The 20,068-nt window shown below is 42.0% G+C and overlaps 1 protein-coding gene across 8 annotated transcripts in view; it reads right to left on the bottom strand.

Annotated features, from left to right (window-relative positions):
• The window catches only part of NEK5 (NIMA related kinase 5), a 68,802-nt gene extending 49,193 nt beyond the window's left edge, over positions 1-19,609 (bottom strand). For 7 of the 8 annotated variants that reach the window (XR_013824760.1, XM_079902528.1, XM_079902524.1 and 4 more), the window contains exons 1-4: positions 18,884-19,609; positions 16,791-16,929; positions 11,181-11,277; positions 1,513-1,610 (exon numbers count right to left, since the gene is read on the bottom strand). Coding sequence is in view for 7 of the 8 variants with exons in the window: in XM_079902528.1 (XP_079758654.1) it covers positions 1,513-1,610; positions 11,181-11,277; positions 16,791-16,907 (312 nt within the window). In the remaining variant the exon portion in view is untranslated. Of the gene's footprint in view, positions 1-1,512; positions 1,611-11,180; positions 11,278-16,790; positions 16,930-17,376; positions 17,419-18,883 lie in introns of those variants that run through there. The other variant, XM_079902525.1, reaches the window with a different exon arrangement.
• Positions 19,610-20,068: the final 459 nt, after the last annotated feature.

The following is a 20,068-nucleotide window of genomic DNA, read 5'->3' as shown; positions in this document are numbered from 1 at the left end:
TTTTATTTCTTAGATATGATTTTCTTAGCTGGCCATGAGCCTCTTTATTAAACTATGTCTATACCTATAGAGATTTATTTAAATGACTCTATAATTTCAATGATTCTTTGTCCACCAAATTATACACAGAGAGGAAAACAACAGAAAAAAAAGCTACATTCCAGATACTAAGATTCAGTTGTAATTTTAGTTCTTTCCCCCAAACGGGAAATGTAGTTTGAAATTGTGTAGAGAAAAGTATTTTTATTAAATGCGGCAAAAAAATACCTAGATAGGAAGAAAGGAGGGTTTCTACAAATACAGAATTTAATATATAATGTAAATGAGCATAGGGAGAATGCTTGATTAAATTTACAGAGGTTAGAGATACTGATTCTTTAATCATTCATACATTCACAACATTCAATTTTTTTTTTTTTTTTTTTTTGACTGCGTTGGGTCTTTGTTGCTGCATACGGGCTTTTTCTAGTTTCGGTGAGCGGGGGCTACTCTTCGTTGTGATGCGTGGGCTTCTCTTTCATTGGCTTCTCTTGTTGTGGAGCATGGGCTCTAGGTGCACAGGCTTCAGTAGTTGTGGCACGCGGGCTCAGTAGTCGGGGCTCGCGAGCTCTAGAGCGCAGGCTCAGTAGTTGTGGCGCACGGGCTTAGTTGTTCCGCGGCATGTGGGGTCTTCCCGGACCAGGGCTCGAACCCGTGTCCCCTGCACTGGCAGGTGGATTCTTAAGCACTGCGCCACTGGGGAAACCCACCACATTCAATTTAACTCTAGGAGGAAATTATTTGGGCCTGATGCTCTTAAATGCTAAAAGAGAACGAAGAAACAAATGCCCTAAATAAAGATGGCAGGCCATTCCTGTGCCCTGCCTGAGGCCGTGGCCTTTCCCATCAATCACACAGGCCCTGAGTCCAATTCTTCAGTCCCCACCCCACACACCTGTCTCCTTCACGAGTACAACTCCCAAGAGGGTATCAAAGGGAGGTCAGAGAATAGAAGAAAAATGTGTTTGTGCAAAGAGAGAATGAGACCTGAGGCCATTATTCTTCACCTTTTCTCTCCTCTCTCTTAATAGCGAATGAAGCTACATAGCCATTGCTAAGAAGAGCGTCTATCCTCCCTAGCAAAGTGGGATAGCTATTTTAAAACAGAGTACCCAACGATAAAAGGAAGAAAAGTGAAGCTATAAATACATCACATTTTAAATGGCTGAGGAACATCCACATTCACTTTTTTTTTTCCGCCATGAAGGTTCATCTCAGAGGCATCCTATGTGAGATTGTCCAAAAATCAGACACGGTTCTTTCTGAAGCAAAGTTCACTCTCAAAAAGAGATTCAATTTAAGTTCAATTGCAAACATGTCCTAGGCTAGACCTATCAAGAATACTGATCCATTATTTTATAGTTTGTATTTCTCTTCCACAAAGCATGCTTCATATAAACAGTCTATTACTTATGACATTATCAATTTAATCCCCCAATATAAATTAAAAGGCAAATTAGAAGAGTTTTTTACCTGATCTTCACTAAGTAACACTCCCCGTTGTTTTTTGATCCTTTTCATGAGATCCCCTCCATCACAGTACTCCATCACAATAAACAGCCTGTTGTTCTCTATAAGAAAAGGCATCACTCAGTGCTGGATGGGTTTCAAATATTTACTAATTATTTGCCTTTAAGTTCTACAAGGTGGAGAATATAGCAGAAAAATGCAGTGCATAATAGTTTAAAACTCTGGCTGTAGAATCGAGATGGACTGGGCTCTAATCCCACTTCACCACTTAAATTTCTCAGCTCTGTGACTCTGGGCAAGTTATTTTAATTTCTCTGTGCCTCGTTATTTCATCTGTAAGATGGAGATAATAATATAGAAACTCCTCTTGGGATTGTTTTATCTTTCCTCATTTAATCTTTTCAATGGTTTTTAATCCATGTCACATACTTAGAACAATGCCTGCACATAATGAGAGTTCAATAAATGAGAGCAATTATTTTTAATACATTCCTGCAGGAGATTGGAAATCTGCTATTAAAAAGCAGCTGTGAATCTTTTTCAGCACCTCAGGAAGAATTAATACACCCTTGAATTTGGGCATAAACTTTTATTTATATGGGGCTTATTCAACCATGTTGTTGAGTACAGTAGACACGCTTCTAACTGACCTCTGCCTGACCTACTCACTAGATTGAAGGGCACTCTTCATGACCACTGTCCGCTCAAGGTTACCCTGGTGGCTTCTGGACTCATCTATGCCCAGGTACCTCTGCTCCCACTGATTCTTACCAAGATCATTGTGTTCATTCCCTAATTTGTTTATGCCAATTATACTTGCTATTGTAATTATTACATCAACTGATGAAAGATGAATGGGAAAAGGAAGATGTGATTATTTCTACAAAAACTACATTGAATCCTGTGGATGACTCAGTAAAAGTGAGTAGCTAAAAAAAAAAAAAAAAGTCACTGACCTAAATGTTGGGTGGAAGCAGTGGAAAATAACGGGGAAGCTTTCATAAGACTGGGCACAGAGAGTACCTGTAAATTCTTACTCCAGTCTAAAGAAAAGAAATTGGAAATTATAAATTGGGGGTGGGGGGAGCCCTATGTACGAAAGAAGATTCCGAACTCCAATTGGTGGACTCACAATCAAAGACAAGGCCTTGGTCTTACGTCAGAAGTTTGGCAAATGATTTTGTATTTATAGATTAAAATAAGTTTGTATGACTTCCTGCTTAATCAGCTTTTTTCTTTAACCAAACAACTACCAGATGGGTTCTTGTTAGAATAAGGGCTTCTACTAACTTGTTTGTCTCTCCCACTAGTTTGCGGGTTCCCTGAAGACAGACTCCATACTTAGTACTTTTGTATTCCCTGTACCTGGCACATGGAAGGGGCTTAATAAAGGTTTGTAGAGTGGTTTCATAAAAACATCTAAGGAACACAAAATGATCGCACAAAAGCAGGCTTATCAGCAAGTGTTAATCTTTCTAGTATTTTGCCCTGTAATTATTAAGTATTCATTCAACGTCAGAATCTCTTGCCAAATATCTATCATTTGCTACCTCTTTCTTCCAAGTAGCTTAAGCCAACTTTATTATTTTTTTTAACATCTTTATTGGAGTATAATTGCTTTACAATGGTGTGTTAGTTTCTGCTGTATAACAAAGTGAATCAGCTATACGTATACATATATCCCCATATCCCCTCCCTCTTGCATCTCCCTCCCACCCTCCCTATCCCACCCCTCTAGGTGGTCACAAAGCACGGAGCTCATCTCCCTGTGCTATGCGGCTGCTTCCCACTAGCTATCTATTTTACGTTTGGTAGTGTATATATGTCCATGCCACTCTCTCACTTCATCCCAGCTTACCCTTCCCCCTCCCCGTGTCCTCAAGTCCATTCTCTCTGTCTGCATCTTTATTCCTATCCTGCCCCTAGGTTCATCAGACCCATTTTTTTTTTTTAGATTCCATATATATGTGTTAGCATACGGTATTTGTTTTTCTCTTTCTGACATCACTCTGTATGACAGACTCTAGGTCCATCCACCTCACTACAAATAACTCAATTTCGTTTCTTTTTATGGCTGAGTAATATTCCATTGTATATATATGCTGCATCTTCTTTATCCATTCATCTGCTGATGGACACTTAGGTTGGCTTAAGCCAACTTTAAAGGCGCTATGGGTAACCTGACAGCACCTGCCCTTGGTTGCTTCTCATTCACAAACTGAGTGCTTCTTTCACAGAACACTTCCATTGGTCCACCTCCCCTCTTAAAGGGACAGATCCGTTCACTCATCAACAAACTTTTATGGAAGACATGCTAAGGAACGCTGTGCTAGGAATAAAAAGCAAATAAGCTATCCTTCCTGAATAAGGAGGTGACAGTCTAGACGGGGCATCAGTCAATATACGTGAGAAGAGTTACAACAGAAGTCTGCACACACACAGGCAGAGAGAACAAGAGGCCATGAAGGAAAGACCGGAGAGTCCAAGAAGGGTTTTGTTTTTTGTTTGTTTGTTTTGTTGGGTTTTTAAAATTTTTTACTGGAGTATAGTTCATTTACAATGTTGTGTTAGTTTCAGGTGTACAGCAAGGTGAATCAGTTATACATATACATATATCCACTCTTTTTTAGATTCTTTTCCCATATAGGCCATTACAGAGTACTGAGTACAGTTCCCTGTGCTATATAGTAGGTCCTTATTGGTTATCTATTTTATATATAGTAGTGTGTATATGTCAATCCCAATCTCCCAGTTTGTCTCTCCCCTCTCTTTCCCTCTCGGTAACCATAAGTTTGTTTTCTACATCTGTGACTCTATTTCTGTTTTGTAAATAAGTTAATTTATACCATTATTTTAGATTCCACATATGAGAGATATCATATGATATTTGTCTTTCTCTGTCTGACTTACTTCACTTAGTATGATAATCTCTAGGTCCATCCATGTTGCTGCAAATGGCATTATTTCATTCTTTTTTATGGCTGAGTAATATTCCATTGTATATATGTACCATATCTTCTTTAACCACTCCTTTGTCAATGGATATTTAGGTTGCTTCCATGTCCTGGCTATTGTAAACAGTGCTGCAATGAACATTGGGGTGCATGTATCTTTTCAAATTATGGTTTTCTCTGGATATATGCCCAGGAGTGGGATTGCTAGATCATATGGTAGCTGTACCAGTAAGGAACTTCCATACTGTTCTCCACAGTGGCTGCACTGATTTACACATTCCCATCAACAGTGTAGGAGGGTTCCCTTTTCTCCACACCCTCTCCAGCATTTAGCTTGTAAATTTTTTATGATGGCCATTCTGACTGGTGTGAGGTGATACCTCATTGTAGTTTTGATTTGCATTTCTCTAATAATTAGTGATGTTGAGCATATTTTCATGTGCCTTTTGGCCATTTGTATGTCTTCTCTGGAGGAATGTCTATTTAGATCTTCTGCCCATTTTTTGATTGGGTTGTTTTTTTGATATTGAGCTACATGAGCTGTTTGTATATTTTGGAGATTAATCCCTTGTCAGTCGCTTCATTTGCAAATACTATCTCCCATTCTGAGGACTGTCTTTTCATTTTGTTTAGGGTTTCCTTTGCTGTGCAAAAGCTTTTACGTTTAATTAGGTCCCATTTGTTTATTTTTGTTTTTATTTTCATTACTCTAGGAAGTGGATCAAAAAAGATCTTGCTGTGATTTATGTCATAGACTGTTCTGCCTATGTTTTCCTCTACGAGTTTTATAGTGTCTGGCCTTACATTAGGTCTTTAATCCATTTTGAGTTTATTTTTATGTATGGTGTTAGGGAGTGTTCTAATTTCATTCTTTTACACGTAGCTGTCCAGTTTTCCCAAGTACCACTTATTGAAGAGAGTGTCTTTTCTCCATTGTATATTATTGCAGGAAGGGTTACCCTGATTACCTAGAGATCAGTTGCTTTCAGGAATGTATTACTTTTGGGAGAATTAATACTTGTCTTAGCTCAGTCATTGAAAGGGCTGCCACAGCAATGAAGGGATGGCAATTTCAAAACCATGGGGAAATCAAAGGAAGGAAACTAAGCGAAAAGGGTTCCATTTTCCTTCCCTTCCACCAGCATCTAACTCACTCAGCCTCACACGGGCTTTCAGTGGAAGAAATTCACTGACTGATGCAGGATTAATCATGGCCGAACCATCTTGAAGGAACTATTCAGGTCGATGAGCATCATTTGGCTCTAAATCTGCTTTTTTTCCCACTAGCCATTGTTAATTTCATATTTAATGGGGTTAGAACTGCTGGGAAAGGTCATTTGTGCTCTCAAATTTTCCACCTGTTTAAAAAAATTAAGCACTTTAGGAAGGGGAAAAGGCATAAGAAACAATCCTTGTTCTCACAGAACTTCCAATCTCACCGAGGGAAATAAAGAATATACACTAACGTTATAACACAGCTTATTACAAATGCCACACAAGTGAAACGGTCAGTAAGAGTTCAGAAGTGCTCAGAGCAGAGGCGAGAGAGATCACTTTATTTTTTTTATATTTAGTTTTAATTACATTTTTCAGGTTGGGGTAGCCACGCCACGCGGCTTGCAGGATCTTAGCTCCCCGACCAGGGATCCAACCCGCGCCCCCCGCAATGTAGTGGAAGCACAGAGCCTTAACCACTGGACCCCCCGGGAAGTCCCAGAGAGAGATCACTTTAGGTTTGGGGGTGGGATTTGTGTTTAGTCTTCAGCATGTATAATATTTTAAAATGCAGAAAGGAGAAAAAAAGAATACTCCAAAAAGGAAGTGCACGGCACCCTCTAGGGCAGGAGTTTCTGGAGCTATAAAGCTCATGGGTCACTGACCTTTCAAAACTATTAGAGGGCACTAACTTCAGGGTTGCAACCTTTGTCTTGCCAAATTCCAACACTTAAAGAACAATTATTATAATAAATTTATTCTAAAATGCCCTTTTAAAAAATCAGGATTATGTCTTACAGACATTGGCATCTTCCAATTGGTGACTGTGGGCCCAGCAGTCTTGATGTCGTCACGGCCTCATTAATTTTTGTTTTGTTTTGTTTTTCGGCGGGGGGGGGGGGGTGAAGTAGAAAAGAATAGCTTTATTGCTTTGCCAGGCAAAGGGAGACACACCAGGCTTCTGCCTCAAGCAACCACGTGTCCCCAGCCTCATTCATTTTTAGACTATCTTAACCAATTTAATCTGCTCATATTTCCCTTTTAATGAACATACAAGAGTAATAGAAAGCAAAACTCTGTTTAAGCAAATCTAAAAGAGCTCTTTTAATACATATAAAATAAAAAGTGTGATATGAAAGTATAGTGTCATAGTCTCATGGGCAGTATCTTTCCTTTTCATCAGCACATAATAATGTATCTTACAACCAATGGCCTCTAGATTTGATGGAACGAGGTATCATCCAGTATCACCATCATTCCACAAAAATAAAAGCCTTTTAGTGCTGAACCCAGGAGGAACACGGGCTCAGCACAAAGAATAAAAATATCTTCTGCTATGCCCCCTTGCTCACTGCACTGCACCCACAGTGGCTTCTGCCACAGGTGTGAGATTCTGCCCTGCTTACCAGTGACTATTGTCGTGGATGCTGGCAGAAGACACGAGATTCCTGGGCCAGAGACAAAGGACTTTATTACTCTTGGCAAAAGCAGCTGTCAGAGCTTCATGTTAGCACTCGTTCTATGTCTCCCAAATCCACAGAGCCTAGATGGACAACTGCGCACGCAGTGGCTACATTACAGGAGAGGAACACTGCACTTGAGGAATCGACTGCTTTTACAGTGAGCAGTAAACAAGCCAGCTTTCGGTCAGGGCTTGGCATTCTTGGCATATCCAGCAAAAACATGCAGAGGTGCTCAGGGCCAATAGCAGATGGCCTTTCCCCAAAGCCTCCTGGCTAGTCCTTTAACACGTCAGCCCTTTGCAGTGGCTCTTCTCCTTGCCTGGAAAGCTCTTCTCCAGATGTTAGCAGGACTCCTCAGTCTGTGCTCAAATGTCACCTTCACAGCAAGGCCTGTCCTGACCGCCCTATTTACAATGCTTCCCTCCACTCCTGCCTCCCCCTATTTTATTATCCCACAGCACTTATCAACTTCTAACCTGCATATACTGTACTTATTAATTATGTTTACATTTATTGTCTGTCTCTCCCCACATTCTACCCCTGGAATGTAAACTCCACAGTTGTAGAGCAGGCAGAATTCTCAGATGGCACGAACGCGCACACACTGTGAACTCTCTCCCCTTGAGCGAGAGTGTAACCTGTAAATATGGGATATCACTCCCATGATTATGTTACATAGCAAAGGGGATGTGCTGATACAATTAAAGTTACTAAACAGCTGACTCTGAGTTAATAGAAAGAGATTATACACCTAATCACAAGAGCCACTTAAATCTGGGTCTGGAAATCGGAAACAGAAGTGAGAGGTTCCAGCTGGAGAGGGCCTATTGAAGGGGCCACATGCCAGCGAAGGGCGGTTGGTCTCTAGAAACAGAGAATCACCCCCAGTTAACAGCCAGCAAGAAAGCAGACACCTCAGTCCTACAGTTGCAGTAAAGGAAACCTGCCAACAACCGGAATAAGCCTGGAAGAGAACCCGGCCTCAGATGAGGTTGCAGACACAGCTGACATCTTGATTTCAACTATGTGAAACCTGTGCAGAGAATCCACCTAAGCCCAGCCCGGGCTTCCAATCTAGAGGAATTGGGAGAGGATAAGTGGGTGCCTGTTTAAGCCATTAAATTCGTGTTCACTGGTTATCCAGCAACAGAAAACAGCAGTGCAGGGATTTGGGCCTATTTTACCTAGACCATGCCTAGCAAATTATAGGTACTTGATAAAAATTTACTGAAGGAATTTAAGTGGAATTAATTTAGCCTTAGGAAAATCTTACTACATTCTCTTATTTTTCTCATGTTGCTTCAAACTTATGAAAACTTCTACTTTCTATAGACAAACAACTAATGAACGAGAGCCAGGGTTCTTCTGTTCCGAGGTGAGCTGTTTGAGGGTAAACGAAGGCTTTCCCCCAACTCTCTAGAGTCAGGTGTTGCAAGGACCTCTGAGGCTTTCAGATAAGCTCAGTGTTTCAAGTCCCAACAAACTGCCAGGCAAACTCAAAGCCGTCACAACAGCTCCAGTTTTCCCAAACACAGACGTGCTCTAGTTAAGCAAAGGAAAAGGCTGTCGTAAGAAAGTTTAAGCTTACAACATAAACGAAGTCAGTGAAGGTTATTTCTGCTGTAAAAAATGACCTCTAATTTGATAATGGTATCCAGCGTAAACCATCCTCAAATATCCATTTTGCACGGTGTAAAGACATACTCCAGGGACTTCCCTGTCGGTCCGGTGGTTAAGACTCTGTGCTTCCACTGCAGGGGGCACGGGTTCGACCCCTGGTTGGGGAACTAAGATTCTGCATGCCAGGGGTCCCCAACCCCGGGGCCATGGACCACTAGCAGTCCGTGGCCTGTTAGGAACCGGGTCACGTGGCAGAAGGTGAGTGGAGGAAGAGTGAGCGAAGCTTCATCCGTATTTACAGCCACTCCCCATCGCTTGCAGTACTGCCTGAGCTCCGCCTCCTGTCAGCATTATGGTGAGTTGTTTAACTATTTCATTACATATTACAATGCAATAATAATAGAGATAAAGTGCACAATAAATGGAATGCACTTGAATCATCCCAAAACCATCCACCCACCCCACCCCCGGTCCGTGGAAAAATTGTCTTCCACGAAACTGGTCCCTGGTGCCAAAAAGGTTGGGGACCGCTGCTGCATGCAGTGGGGTGTGGCCCAAAAAATTAATTAATCAATTAAAAAAAAAAGACATACTCTACTCTCCTAAATGACCCAGTCTAGGCACTCATTCAGCAAACGTGTATGAGCACCTACTGTGTGCTACATGCTGAGGAGCAAGTGGTAAGCAAAAGAATTTGTTATGTTTACTGTCTTAAAGGGAGACAAATATTAGACAGTTCCTAATGGCGTATATGAACATACACACACAGTACAAAAGTGCTGGCGAGATCGGTACAGGGGGCTGTAACTTGAATTGGGATCTCAGAGAAGGCCTGACGATGAGCAGGACTTACGAGTCACAGGGAGTCACAATCATAACCCACAGAATGAGGAAAAGGAAGACTGTCTAATGGCGTCGCTGTTAGGAATCAATGAACAGGAATGCAAGGCACCTTATTCAGCGGCTGCCCCTTAGAAGTTGCTCGGTACAACTAAATTCCCGGCTCACATGTACTCTCAGCTCCCAGAAAGACCTTGGAGGTGTCCCGAGAGCTCTTTTAAGGAATGTACCCAGTTTTAATTTGCAAGAAACATAGAGAGCTATTTTGAATGCAGTGGTTTTAATTTGCAAGAAACACAGTGCCCTGCACAGTGTAAAAGCTCAAAAGATAGCTTTTAAAATTTATTTACTGATTTTTACACCCCTGGTGGTGCTTGAAGATATCTAGGCAACATTCCTGCTCCATGAACTAATTCTGACCTGTGAATTCAAGCACCCCCAGTGCTGGGTGCTGGGATGGGGATGCCCCATGGTGAACTGGGGACACAGACAGCCCTGTCACAGCCTTTTAAACACCTGACGTGCTGTATATGTGTTTATTGTCTGTCTCTTCCCACTACAATGTAAGAGCCACGAGGACAGGAATTTGTGCCTGTTGTGTTTGTTCACTGCTGTATTCCTGGCGCCTAGAAAAATGCATCAGCGTAAGCACTCGATCAATACTTAACTGAATGAATGACCAACGCTCCTTTTATGGTGTTGTTAGTGGGCTTTTTGTTTTTTAACCTTTGGAGTCAAGTGATAGAGGCAGCAGAAATGTTGTATTCAGGCACACAGAGAAGGGAATTGAGGCCTTAAAGTTTTTCCCCTCTATTCTGGCCATTTGCTTGGCTGCCTCTCTGTAGGAGAATTGTACAGCCCTCCCCGTTGCCCCGGGACATGCAAGGACTCACAGAGGCAGAGTGCACCCTCCCCCACCATCACCCCGTTCCCGGAGCTGGTTGCGGCTGCTTTGCACCCCGAACGTGAGCACATAAGGAAAGTAAGAAACATGCCACATCCTAGCAGGGATCTGAGAGTGAGGGTGTGGTGGGCTCTGTGTCCTGCTCTTTCCTCTGGCTCAGGAAAACAGCTCCATATGTGCTCTGCTCCTTCAGGCTGGACCCCAGACTTAAAGACTCCTCCTGGGTGTTCCCTGGCAGTGCAGTGGTTAGGACCCGGCGCTTTCACTGCCGGGATCCCACAAGCCATGAGGCACGGCCAAAAATAATAATAATAATAAATTAAAAAAGTAAAGACCCCACGCAACCGTAGCCAACATGTAATGTGAGTGAGACACAGATGGTATTCTTGTAGGTCACTGAAATTTCTTACTGCAGCAAAGCTAATACACCCATCGTTAACTATCTGAGGGAGTGAGAATTAAAGGCAGGTGGGCAAACTTGAGAAAATTTAGGAAAGCTGCCTACAAAAACTCACCAGAGAACAAAGATGATGTCTCAAATTACAACTTAAGTAAATGGGAAAATGAGTCCAGTTACAAAAATTAATTTATACACACTTCTCAGGAACTATGTTATACAGAAGTCTACATGCCCACACTTTATTAAAATACTTTAAGAAAATGAGAAAGTCAAACCTTGAAATGAACTGAAGAAGGTTACAATGTTGGGATGTTTCATCTTCGCCAGAAGAATGACTTCTTTCTCTGAAGCTTCTTTTTCTTGGATGGGCATCTAAATTATATTAAGAGACAGAGTTGTCTGTAAAGATAATTCGCTTTCAAGGAATGCTTTTTACTCACTGTCATCGAAAATTCTCCAGGATTTCACTGGCTTTTAATAGCACTTCTGCAACAGATCTCTCAACGGCAGGAAATGACATTTCTAGAATTAGAGTGTCCTATGTCTAGTCAATGGTTTGTCAGTGACCATCAGAAACAAGAAAATAAGTATTTCTGGTGAAGTTCTGCTGTATTAAAATCTCTGCTGGATTGGTGTACTGTGTCAACTATTTAGTCATCTGGAGGAAAGTTATTTAAATATTTATCTTTCAGCAACAAAGGAATTTGTAAAAAAAAAAAAAAAATGCAACGTTCCAGCAGCAATCACTGCTGAGAAGAAACAAATGAAATCTAAAAAAAGTAAAATGTCATATATCACATAAATCAGACCAGTAAAGTTCTATGTTAAGATTACTACGTTTTTCGTTTTCAAATAAAATGTCTCTCGTGACTTCATTTTAGATTTGATGTATTTTCTTTTCTTTTTAAAAAACTAATTTGCTTTTATTATTGCTTTTCCTTCCAGTTTTATTGAGATATAATTGACATACAGCAGTGTATACGTTTAACATGTACAGCATATAATTTGACTCACCATGAAATGATCATCACAATAAGTTTAGTGAACATCCGTCATCTCATATAGATACAAAATTAAAGAAATAGAAAAAACATTTTTTCCTTGTGATGAGAACTCTTAGGATTTACTCAACAACCTTCATGTATAACATCAGCAGTGTTAATTCTATTTATCATGTTGTATGTTACATCCCTAGTATTTATTTATCTTGTAACGGGAAGTCTGTACTTTTTGACCACCTTCAACCAGTTCTCCCTTCCCATACTACCCGCCCATGGTAACCACAATTCTGATCTTTTTTTCTGAGTTTGTTTTTGAAGTAAAATTCAAAAACTACAACACTATGTCATTTTCCATCACACAACACAGTGATTTAAAATTTATGTGCATTTTAAAGTGATCACCAAGATAAGTCTAGTTACCATCTGTCACCATACAAAGATATTAAGTATTGACTATATTCCCCACACTGTGCATTTCCTACCCATAACTCATTTATTTTGCAACTGGAGGCTTGTACCCCTTAATCTGCCTTACCTATTTCTCTCCTCCCCTCACTCCCTGATGTATTTCCTTATTATTCTATTTATCATCTATGGACAATATTGTTCAAATGTTTTGGAGCCATTGGCAATGGCCACACCTCATTTCTACCTTTTCTTCCTCATTCTTGACGCTTTGTCATTTCTACACTGACTTCTGGCCCGGCTGCCCCACCCTTCTGGCCTCCATGGGTCACTGGTCCTCTCCACAGTTCCCTCTGTAATGATCTTCAACATTTGGCCCACAGGTAATGTGTGAGTTCCCAAATTTTTCATCCTCATTTAAATTTGAAAATTTTTTTAAAAATTACTATTCTCCATCCCAGCTTTACTGCCTCCTAGCTATGTATCTTTCAGTAAATTATTTAAATCTTCTAAGCTTCAGTATCTTTCCCCCCACTTTAAATTGCATAATTGGTACATATGAGTTTCAAAATAAAAATAACTGAAATACGCTACCAGGATAGACTTAGCTACTTAACTACTTTAATTTATAACTACTGTTTTTTTCAAAAGACTATGATAAACGAAATTGAAAGGCAAATGCAGGGGACACGGGTTCGTGTCCCGGTCTGGGAAGATCCCGCGTGCCGCGGAGCGGCTGGGCCCGTGAGCCATGGCGGCTGAGCCTGTGCGTCCGGAGCCTGTGCTCCGCAACGGGATAGGCCACAACAGTGAGAGGTCCGCGTACCAAAAAAAAAAAAAAAAAAAAAACCTATGGAGTTTACAGAGAAAGAGAGGTTACTTAGATCTGGAAGTTTCTACAAGGTGTACTGAGTCTCAGCCCTGAACAAGTGGGATCTTGATGCTTGGATGGGCAGGCAAAGACCTTTTGGGAAGAAAGAGCCCCTCGGGTGAGCACAGAGGCTGCGGTGCAAAGGATTTGCATGTGGCAAAAAGGAAGAGTATGTGAGGGGAGGTTGAAAATGGAACTTGGGAACAAATCAGAGAGGGGTGTCAAAACTAATCTGAAGAGTGAAATGATATAAAAGTACAAGGCAAAAATTACTCATAATCCCACATTCCACCTCGATAATGATGTAGTAAGTAGGTCTTTCCTATATGTATGGGCAGATATGTGTGGGAATATACATACTTATATAGAGAGATAATGCATATATTTTTACAAAGATTGCATCATTCTACACGTACTATTTTCTTAATTAGCAAAAGTTATGATACTTCTCATGTCAATACTTTGACTACAACATGATTTTGATGAACAGCTTAGTCTTTCACAAATTACTTAACCAATCCCCAACTGTTGGACATTTAGGTTGTTTGCTGACTGTCTGCACATTTCTGGGTATTTCCTTGGAATACAATCCCAGAAGGAGAACTACCAGATCCTAGGATGCATACATTTTTTTTTCTTTTCTTTTCCAAGATGAAGATAGCTTTTTCTGCTTATACAAATAATACAATTCTTAATTTTAAAAACATAATATATGCTTCATATTAAAAATTCTGACCACGCAGAAAGAAATGATAGAGGTGAAATCCCACCAATCAGCAATAACCACTGTTAATGTTGTGTGTGCATGTGTGTGTGTGTGTGTGTGTGACATTAACAGTACATACATATATATACATAACTTTTTGTGGCCTGATTTTTTTTCATCTTTACAACGTATTTCGGACCTTACTCCTCGTCAATGATACAAACAGGGCATGGATCCTTCTAAGGCTTTGATACGTATTGATAAATTTCCCTCAGGGTAATTTACCTTCCTATCAGCAGAGCAAGAGAGTGCCCGCTTCCTCCACTTTTATATTCTTTTCAATCCTTTCCAATTGTATCAGCAAAAAGTGATATAAAATCAATAGATTTATTTTACTTTCCTTAGTTTTCTAACGAGTTTGAAATTTGTATATGATGACTTCTTCAGTTATAATTGTTTTTCTTTTTAAGATTTATAAAAGGCTAGCACAGGGATTCCCTGGCAGTCCAGTGGTTAGGACTCCGTGCTCTCACTACCAAGGGCCTGGGTTTGATCCCTGCTGGAGGAACTGAGGTCCCACATGCTGCACCGCGTGGCCAAAAAAAAGCTAGCACACTTTAGTCAACACTTGCAAGTATTTGGGGCATTCTGTCAGTTTTCTTTCCATTTATTCATGATGGTTTTCCGTCACTCAGAAGTTTTATATTTTAGTGTAGTCAAAGATGACGACGCATCTAGCCATCTTTTCCTCTATGACTTCTGTCCCAGTGAAGGTTTGGGAGCCTGGGGGGAGAATTCCCAAGATTTTGTTACATGAGAGCTGGAGCCATGAGAAAGGTACTAAAGTGATCCAAGTAACCCAGGCCACTGACAAAAGGAATGAAACAAATTCAAGGGAGAGAAAGAGTCAACCGCATTTAGCAAGTAATTGGATGGGGAGAGAGAAAAAATTCACCGATGACCCCAAGGTTTTGAGCCTGGATATCATAAAAATACTGGTGTCATTAACACAGAGCAGCACAGAGTGGGTGACCCGGATCTGCTTAGAAAAGTGAGAAATTTCTACTTTGGGGTACAATTGTGTAAGCTAGCTTCCAAGATGGTCTTCAACACCCCTCACTCTGAATTCTTAATGCCCAGAAACTGTGAGATAATAAGTGTCTATTATTTAAGCCACGAAGTTTGGGGTAATACGTTACACAGCAGATTACTCACACAGATACTACTTGAAGATATCTAGCTGGCTAATGAAATGCACAACTAGGGCTCTGGAAGATACCAAGGCTGGACAGAGTTTTAAGAGTGATCTGTTTAGTGGTAAAGATTGAGGGGAGGTGACTGTCAGGTAACAGTACACAGAAAGAGAGTTGGCAAAGGATAGGTGGTCGGGGACATACGTAGGGTGAGGAGACAGACAGGCCGGAGAAAGAGCAGTCAGATAAACAAAAGAGAGTAAGGAGAATAAGGTCGTGGAAGGAAGCCCTCACAGGCCACTAGACTAAGAGGACATTAGCAGACATAGGTGGTGGATCCATGAAAAGGGACCTGTATTGGTAAATAAAGCATTCGCCCTGAAGCTAATCATCTACACCTGAGTTTTAATGTAAGTTTGGGAAGTCCTTTTATTTTTCCCCAATTTTTTTTTTCTTTTTTTTTTTTTTTTGGCTATGTTGCATGGCTTGTGGGATCTTAGTTCCCCCACTAGGGATTGAACCCAGGCTCCTTCAGTGAAAGCACCCATTCCTAACCACTGAACTGCCAGGGAAGTCCCTATTTTTCCCCAATTTTTAAAAATTATGGTAAAATATATACAACATAAAATTGATACCATTTTAACCATTTTTAAGTGTACAGTTCAGTGGCACTAAGTACATTCGCATAAGTGCAACTTGATTCATCCATTTTGTACCCATTTTGTATGGAAGTTTTTCTGCTCCTCTCACTTATAAATCCTCCAGAAGGTAACCAACGAGACTTGCCTTAACATGTATTCTAGCCCATAACGGACACTGTTATCCCCGTATATCTGAAGCCAACACAGCCACTAGAGAGGGTAACATAAACACAAACCAAGGGAAATTTAGCAAAAATGATTCCTCTTAAATCAAATATATTTAATTATTCTCCAAAACCATTAGACTAACAATAACATAGGGTTTTCCTCCATTCCTTCAATGCATTCAATACATATTTTCGAGCGCCTATTATGTGCCAGGCACTGTTCTGCATGGGGAAGGAGATAGACAAGAAATAAGTGAGCAGAGTAATTCCAGATCATTATAAATGCTACTAAGAAAATAAACCAGGGTGGTGTGATAAGGAGTGACTGAAGTCAGGGAGCTACCTTGGCTAGGATGCTTGGGGAAGGTCTCCTTGTGGAGGGGACCTGAATTTGGAGAGGCAGTCAGAGGAAGCACACGGCAAAACAGAGGAACTAGAGCAACGGAGGAGAGGGCATCTCACAGACATGCCATAGAATAAAAAAAAAAAAAAAAAAAGATGTTATCACTGTAAGGAGTACCATAGGAGCCAGGACGATAACAGCTTTTTCTCTTTTCCTTTTTTTCTTTCTTTCCTTCTTTAAAAATAAGATCACTGGGGACTACCCTGGCAGTCCAGTGGTTGAGACTCTCTGCTTCCCCAGCAGGGGGCATGGGTTCCATTCCTGGTCGGGGAACTAAGATCCCGTATGCCGCATGGCTCAGCCAAAAATAAAAATAAAATTTAAAAATAAAAATGAAAGTAAGATCCTTGGTTGCTGTTTGGACAATGGACTTGAGCAAACAAAAGTCAACTCACTCATACTTGTAAAAAAAAAGATGTGTTTCCTTGACAAACTGGATTAAAAGCCAGATGAATATACCACTGAAAATGAACAGGAATTTTAACTTTTTAACTTTACCTTTTCAAAATTGATCTCTTTTATAACACAGTGCTTGCTATCTGATTTCCCTTTGGCCAGGTATGCTTTCCCAAAGGCACCTTCCCCAATGGCCTTAATCACATCATATTTATCCATGGTCTCCAATGCATGGAGTTACCTGAAATGAGAGCAATGAAATTTTATTGCACACTTTTCATAAATATGAACAAGTCAGAAAACAGACTACAATGTAAGAACTCATTTTGCTAAAACTTTCATTCTAATTTCGCCAAGACTGAATCAAATAACTTTCCTTGCGGCCACAGGTAACAACCAAAGTGAGACAGAGCTTGGTCAGCTCCATGGTCAGACTGGGGCTGCAGTTCAACTTTGATACACCCTAGTGTTGTCATCTCGGGCAAATAACTTAATTCGTAAAACCTCTCTTTTCTAATTTCTGAAATGGAAATAACAATGTTTTTGAAGATTGTTCTGAGAAAGAAAAATATAATATCCCCGCCTGGGCACCTCTAGACAGCAGGAATTGTCCTGCTGGTGTGGTTTTACAGTCCAGCCTTTCTCAGTGGGGCGTTACTGCCCCCTAGGGGAAATTTTTGAAACTTACGGAGTTTTTTTCTGTTCGCTGAGACGGAGAGGCAGGCACGAAGGCTTTCAGAAGCCATTGGGGTCTGAGATCCTAAGATTCTGCGATGCTAGAGACGGTCCCGCACAGTATTTTCCAGCGCCCCTACGACCTTAAAAAGTCTCCGTACACATTCATGTGCTTGGAAAAATCCGTTTATAATTATCTGCGGCTAAAACCAAACTATTTTACATCTAAATACAAAGTATATTTTGCACAGTTTTATTTAACACTGAATTTTCGAGGAATGCAACTACATGTAAATCAAGGCTTGCCTGCACCTTGTTCGGAACTTTACCAGGAACTGTTCACCGTTTTGGAAAATCACTCCCCCACTGGCCACGCTGCTCCTGGCAGCTGAGACCTAAAAGTTTGCAGCTGTCCTTATCAGGTGACTCCCTGCTACTTCACTACTTCTTCCAGTGTAGCAGTACCAAGAATTTACAGATTGAAATATAGACTTTATAATAAAGAGAGTCACTGTGGCACTTAGATTCGTCTGTTCAGATTCGGTATGGCAGGAGGGTGTGTAAGGCCAGAGTATACAAGGGCCCCATCCAAGACCTACCCAGTCAGAATCCCCAGTTAAAAGGTCTAACATTCCCTTTGGTGCCCAGGCTCCTTTGATTTGGGTTCGTCACTCTCAGCCCAGGGTCCTGGCTTCTCGAGAGGGGAAGGTGAATTCTCCGGGGGTAGTAAGCGGTGTGGTCCCTTCCTCTCTACCATTTCTTTGGAAACACGGTGCTTGTAACACAACTACACCCTCAATAGCCCGTGGGCAAAAAACGGGCCAGTAATTCCCAGTGGGGTTGTTTCTGAACTGTCTTGGGCAGGTTCTGGCGGCCCAGCACTTGCCTCCGACCACTTGCCACCTCTCTGGAAGCTACGCGGCCGGGCGGCCCTCGGCCAGCCGCCAGCCTCTGGGTCTTTGGGTAAACTGCTCCACTGCATTTCCCCGTTATATTCAATAGTACAGTTAGGGAATCTTGCTGCTTTTTAAAACCTGAGTGAGCAGGCAGGTTACGTTTTTGAGTAACTTGTGTCAGTGCAGGAAGGGGGGACGATTAGGTGGGATAGGGCTGGAAGCCAGCTCCGCAGCCAGGGAAGGCTTGGGGACACTGGAGGGCCGGGTTTTGAGGGAGGCGCTGGCGGAATCGGAACTCGAGGGCACTTGCGCAGGAACTGAGGGACCGCGACGCTCCCGCCCAAGAGGCACCGGTGGGTGGAAGCCCCTAAGTTCCGGAGAAAAAATCCTTCTCCCTTAGAAACACTCTCCGGGAGGCGGCCGGCGGGAAGGTGGCAGGACTCCCGCGGGGGCCAGGAGCTGCGTGCGCCGCGCGTTGCCATGGAGACCGACGCGGCCCGGGACCGGAGACCGCAATTCTGCGGCTCGCGTCTTCCCGGGCGGGGGCTCCACCCTTTCCCCGGGGCTCCCGGAGGCCCTGGGGGCAGCTCCGGGTTCGGACTGAGGGGACCACCCATAGCATACCTGCTCCGCCTGCTCCGCGGGGCCAGAGTAGTATCCCGGGTGGGTCCAGGTTCCAGACGCTTCTGCGCCCGCTGGCGGCCGGGGCGGAGCCGCGCTAGCGAAGGCGGGCGGGGCGCGGGGCCAGAGTGGCGAGAGGACGGGTCCACACAGTCCACCCGGAAGAGGGGTAGGGGCCGGCCGCGGCGTTTGGAGACCTGGCCGCGTCACCTTCGTCACCTTAGGTCGGGACTCCTCTGTTTACACTCGACAAGCATTCCGCTCCCGCTCCCCGTTCTTGCTTACGGTGTACCAGAGGCTTTGCATATATTCTCTTTATGCCTTGCGACAACCGAGTCAGGTAGTAGTGGCCCAGTTTTACAGTTGAGCTGGACTGAGAGTTTCTCGTGCAAGGTCTCAAATACTGTCAAGAGATGGAGACTGGAACGGAGCCCTGCTCTTTTGACCACAGCTGGCGGCCTCCCATGGGGTCCTCTTATAAAACGAGCTACTGCCCAGTGGTCTGCAAACATGCTCTCTCACCATCTCCCCATCGCCCCCTACGCATTCCTCATTCCCACTGCACATCAAGGTGCCGTCAGAAACGTTTCATTACATGTTTAAGCAGTTGAAAGGATGTAATTTCCAGCAATTATAAATATTGACACAAGTAAAACATAACTAATGGAATCTAAATACCACGGCAATTTGAAACCCACCATATCTAGTTTTTTAAAAAGAAAGCTCTCCTTTAAGAATTAGAAAGTTTACATCATTCCTTTCTCTCCTTGAACTCATATCTCCATACGTACTGTTTTTCATGATTCAAAATCTTACCCATCACCCTATCATATCAATGGAAATTAATTTCTATTTTCTAATAGGCTTTTAAAAATTCATTAAAATTACTAGTAGTACACAACTGATCCAAATCACGAACTAATATTTATTAAATATAAAAAGTAACATAGTATTGGAAATTTCTCTCTTAAAGACGTGAATGGGCTTTCCTCTTCTTCTCCCCAATTAGCTCAATTAGTATCCACAGATAACGCTTTTTGCTGGAATAGACAAAGTTCAACATTGAGTCTGTCCATGAAAAATTAATCAATAGTCAATCTAAGACAGAAATGGAGAATTTTATTTGAGCCAACCTGAGGATTATAACCCAGGGGACAGTCTTTCAGAAAGCTCTGAGGATTGTTCCTC

This window comes from Stenella coeruleoalba (genome assembly GCF_951394435.1).
Source record: "Stenella coeruleoalba genome assembly, chromosome: 18".
NCBI classification, from domain to species: Eukaryota; Metazoa; Chordata; class Mammalia; order Artiodactyla; family Delphinidae; genus Stenella; species Stenella coeruleoalba.
The sequence above is the reverse complement of the archived record's forward strand: the minus strand, read 5'-3'. Positions and strand labels throughout refer to the sequence as shown.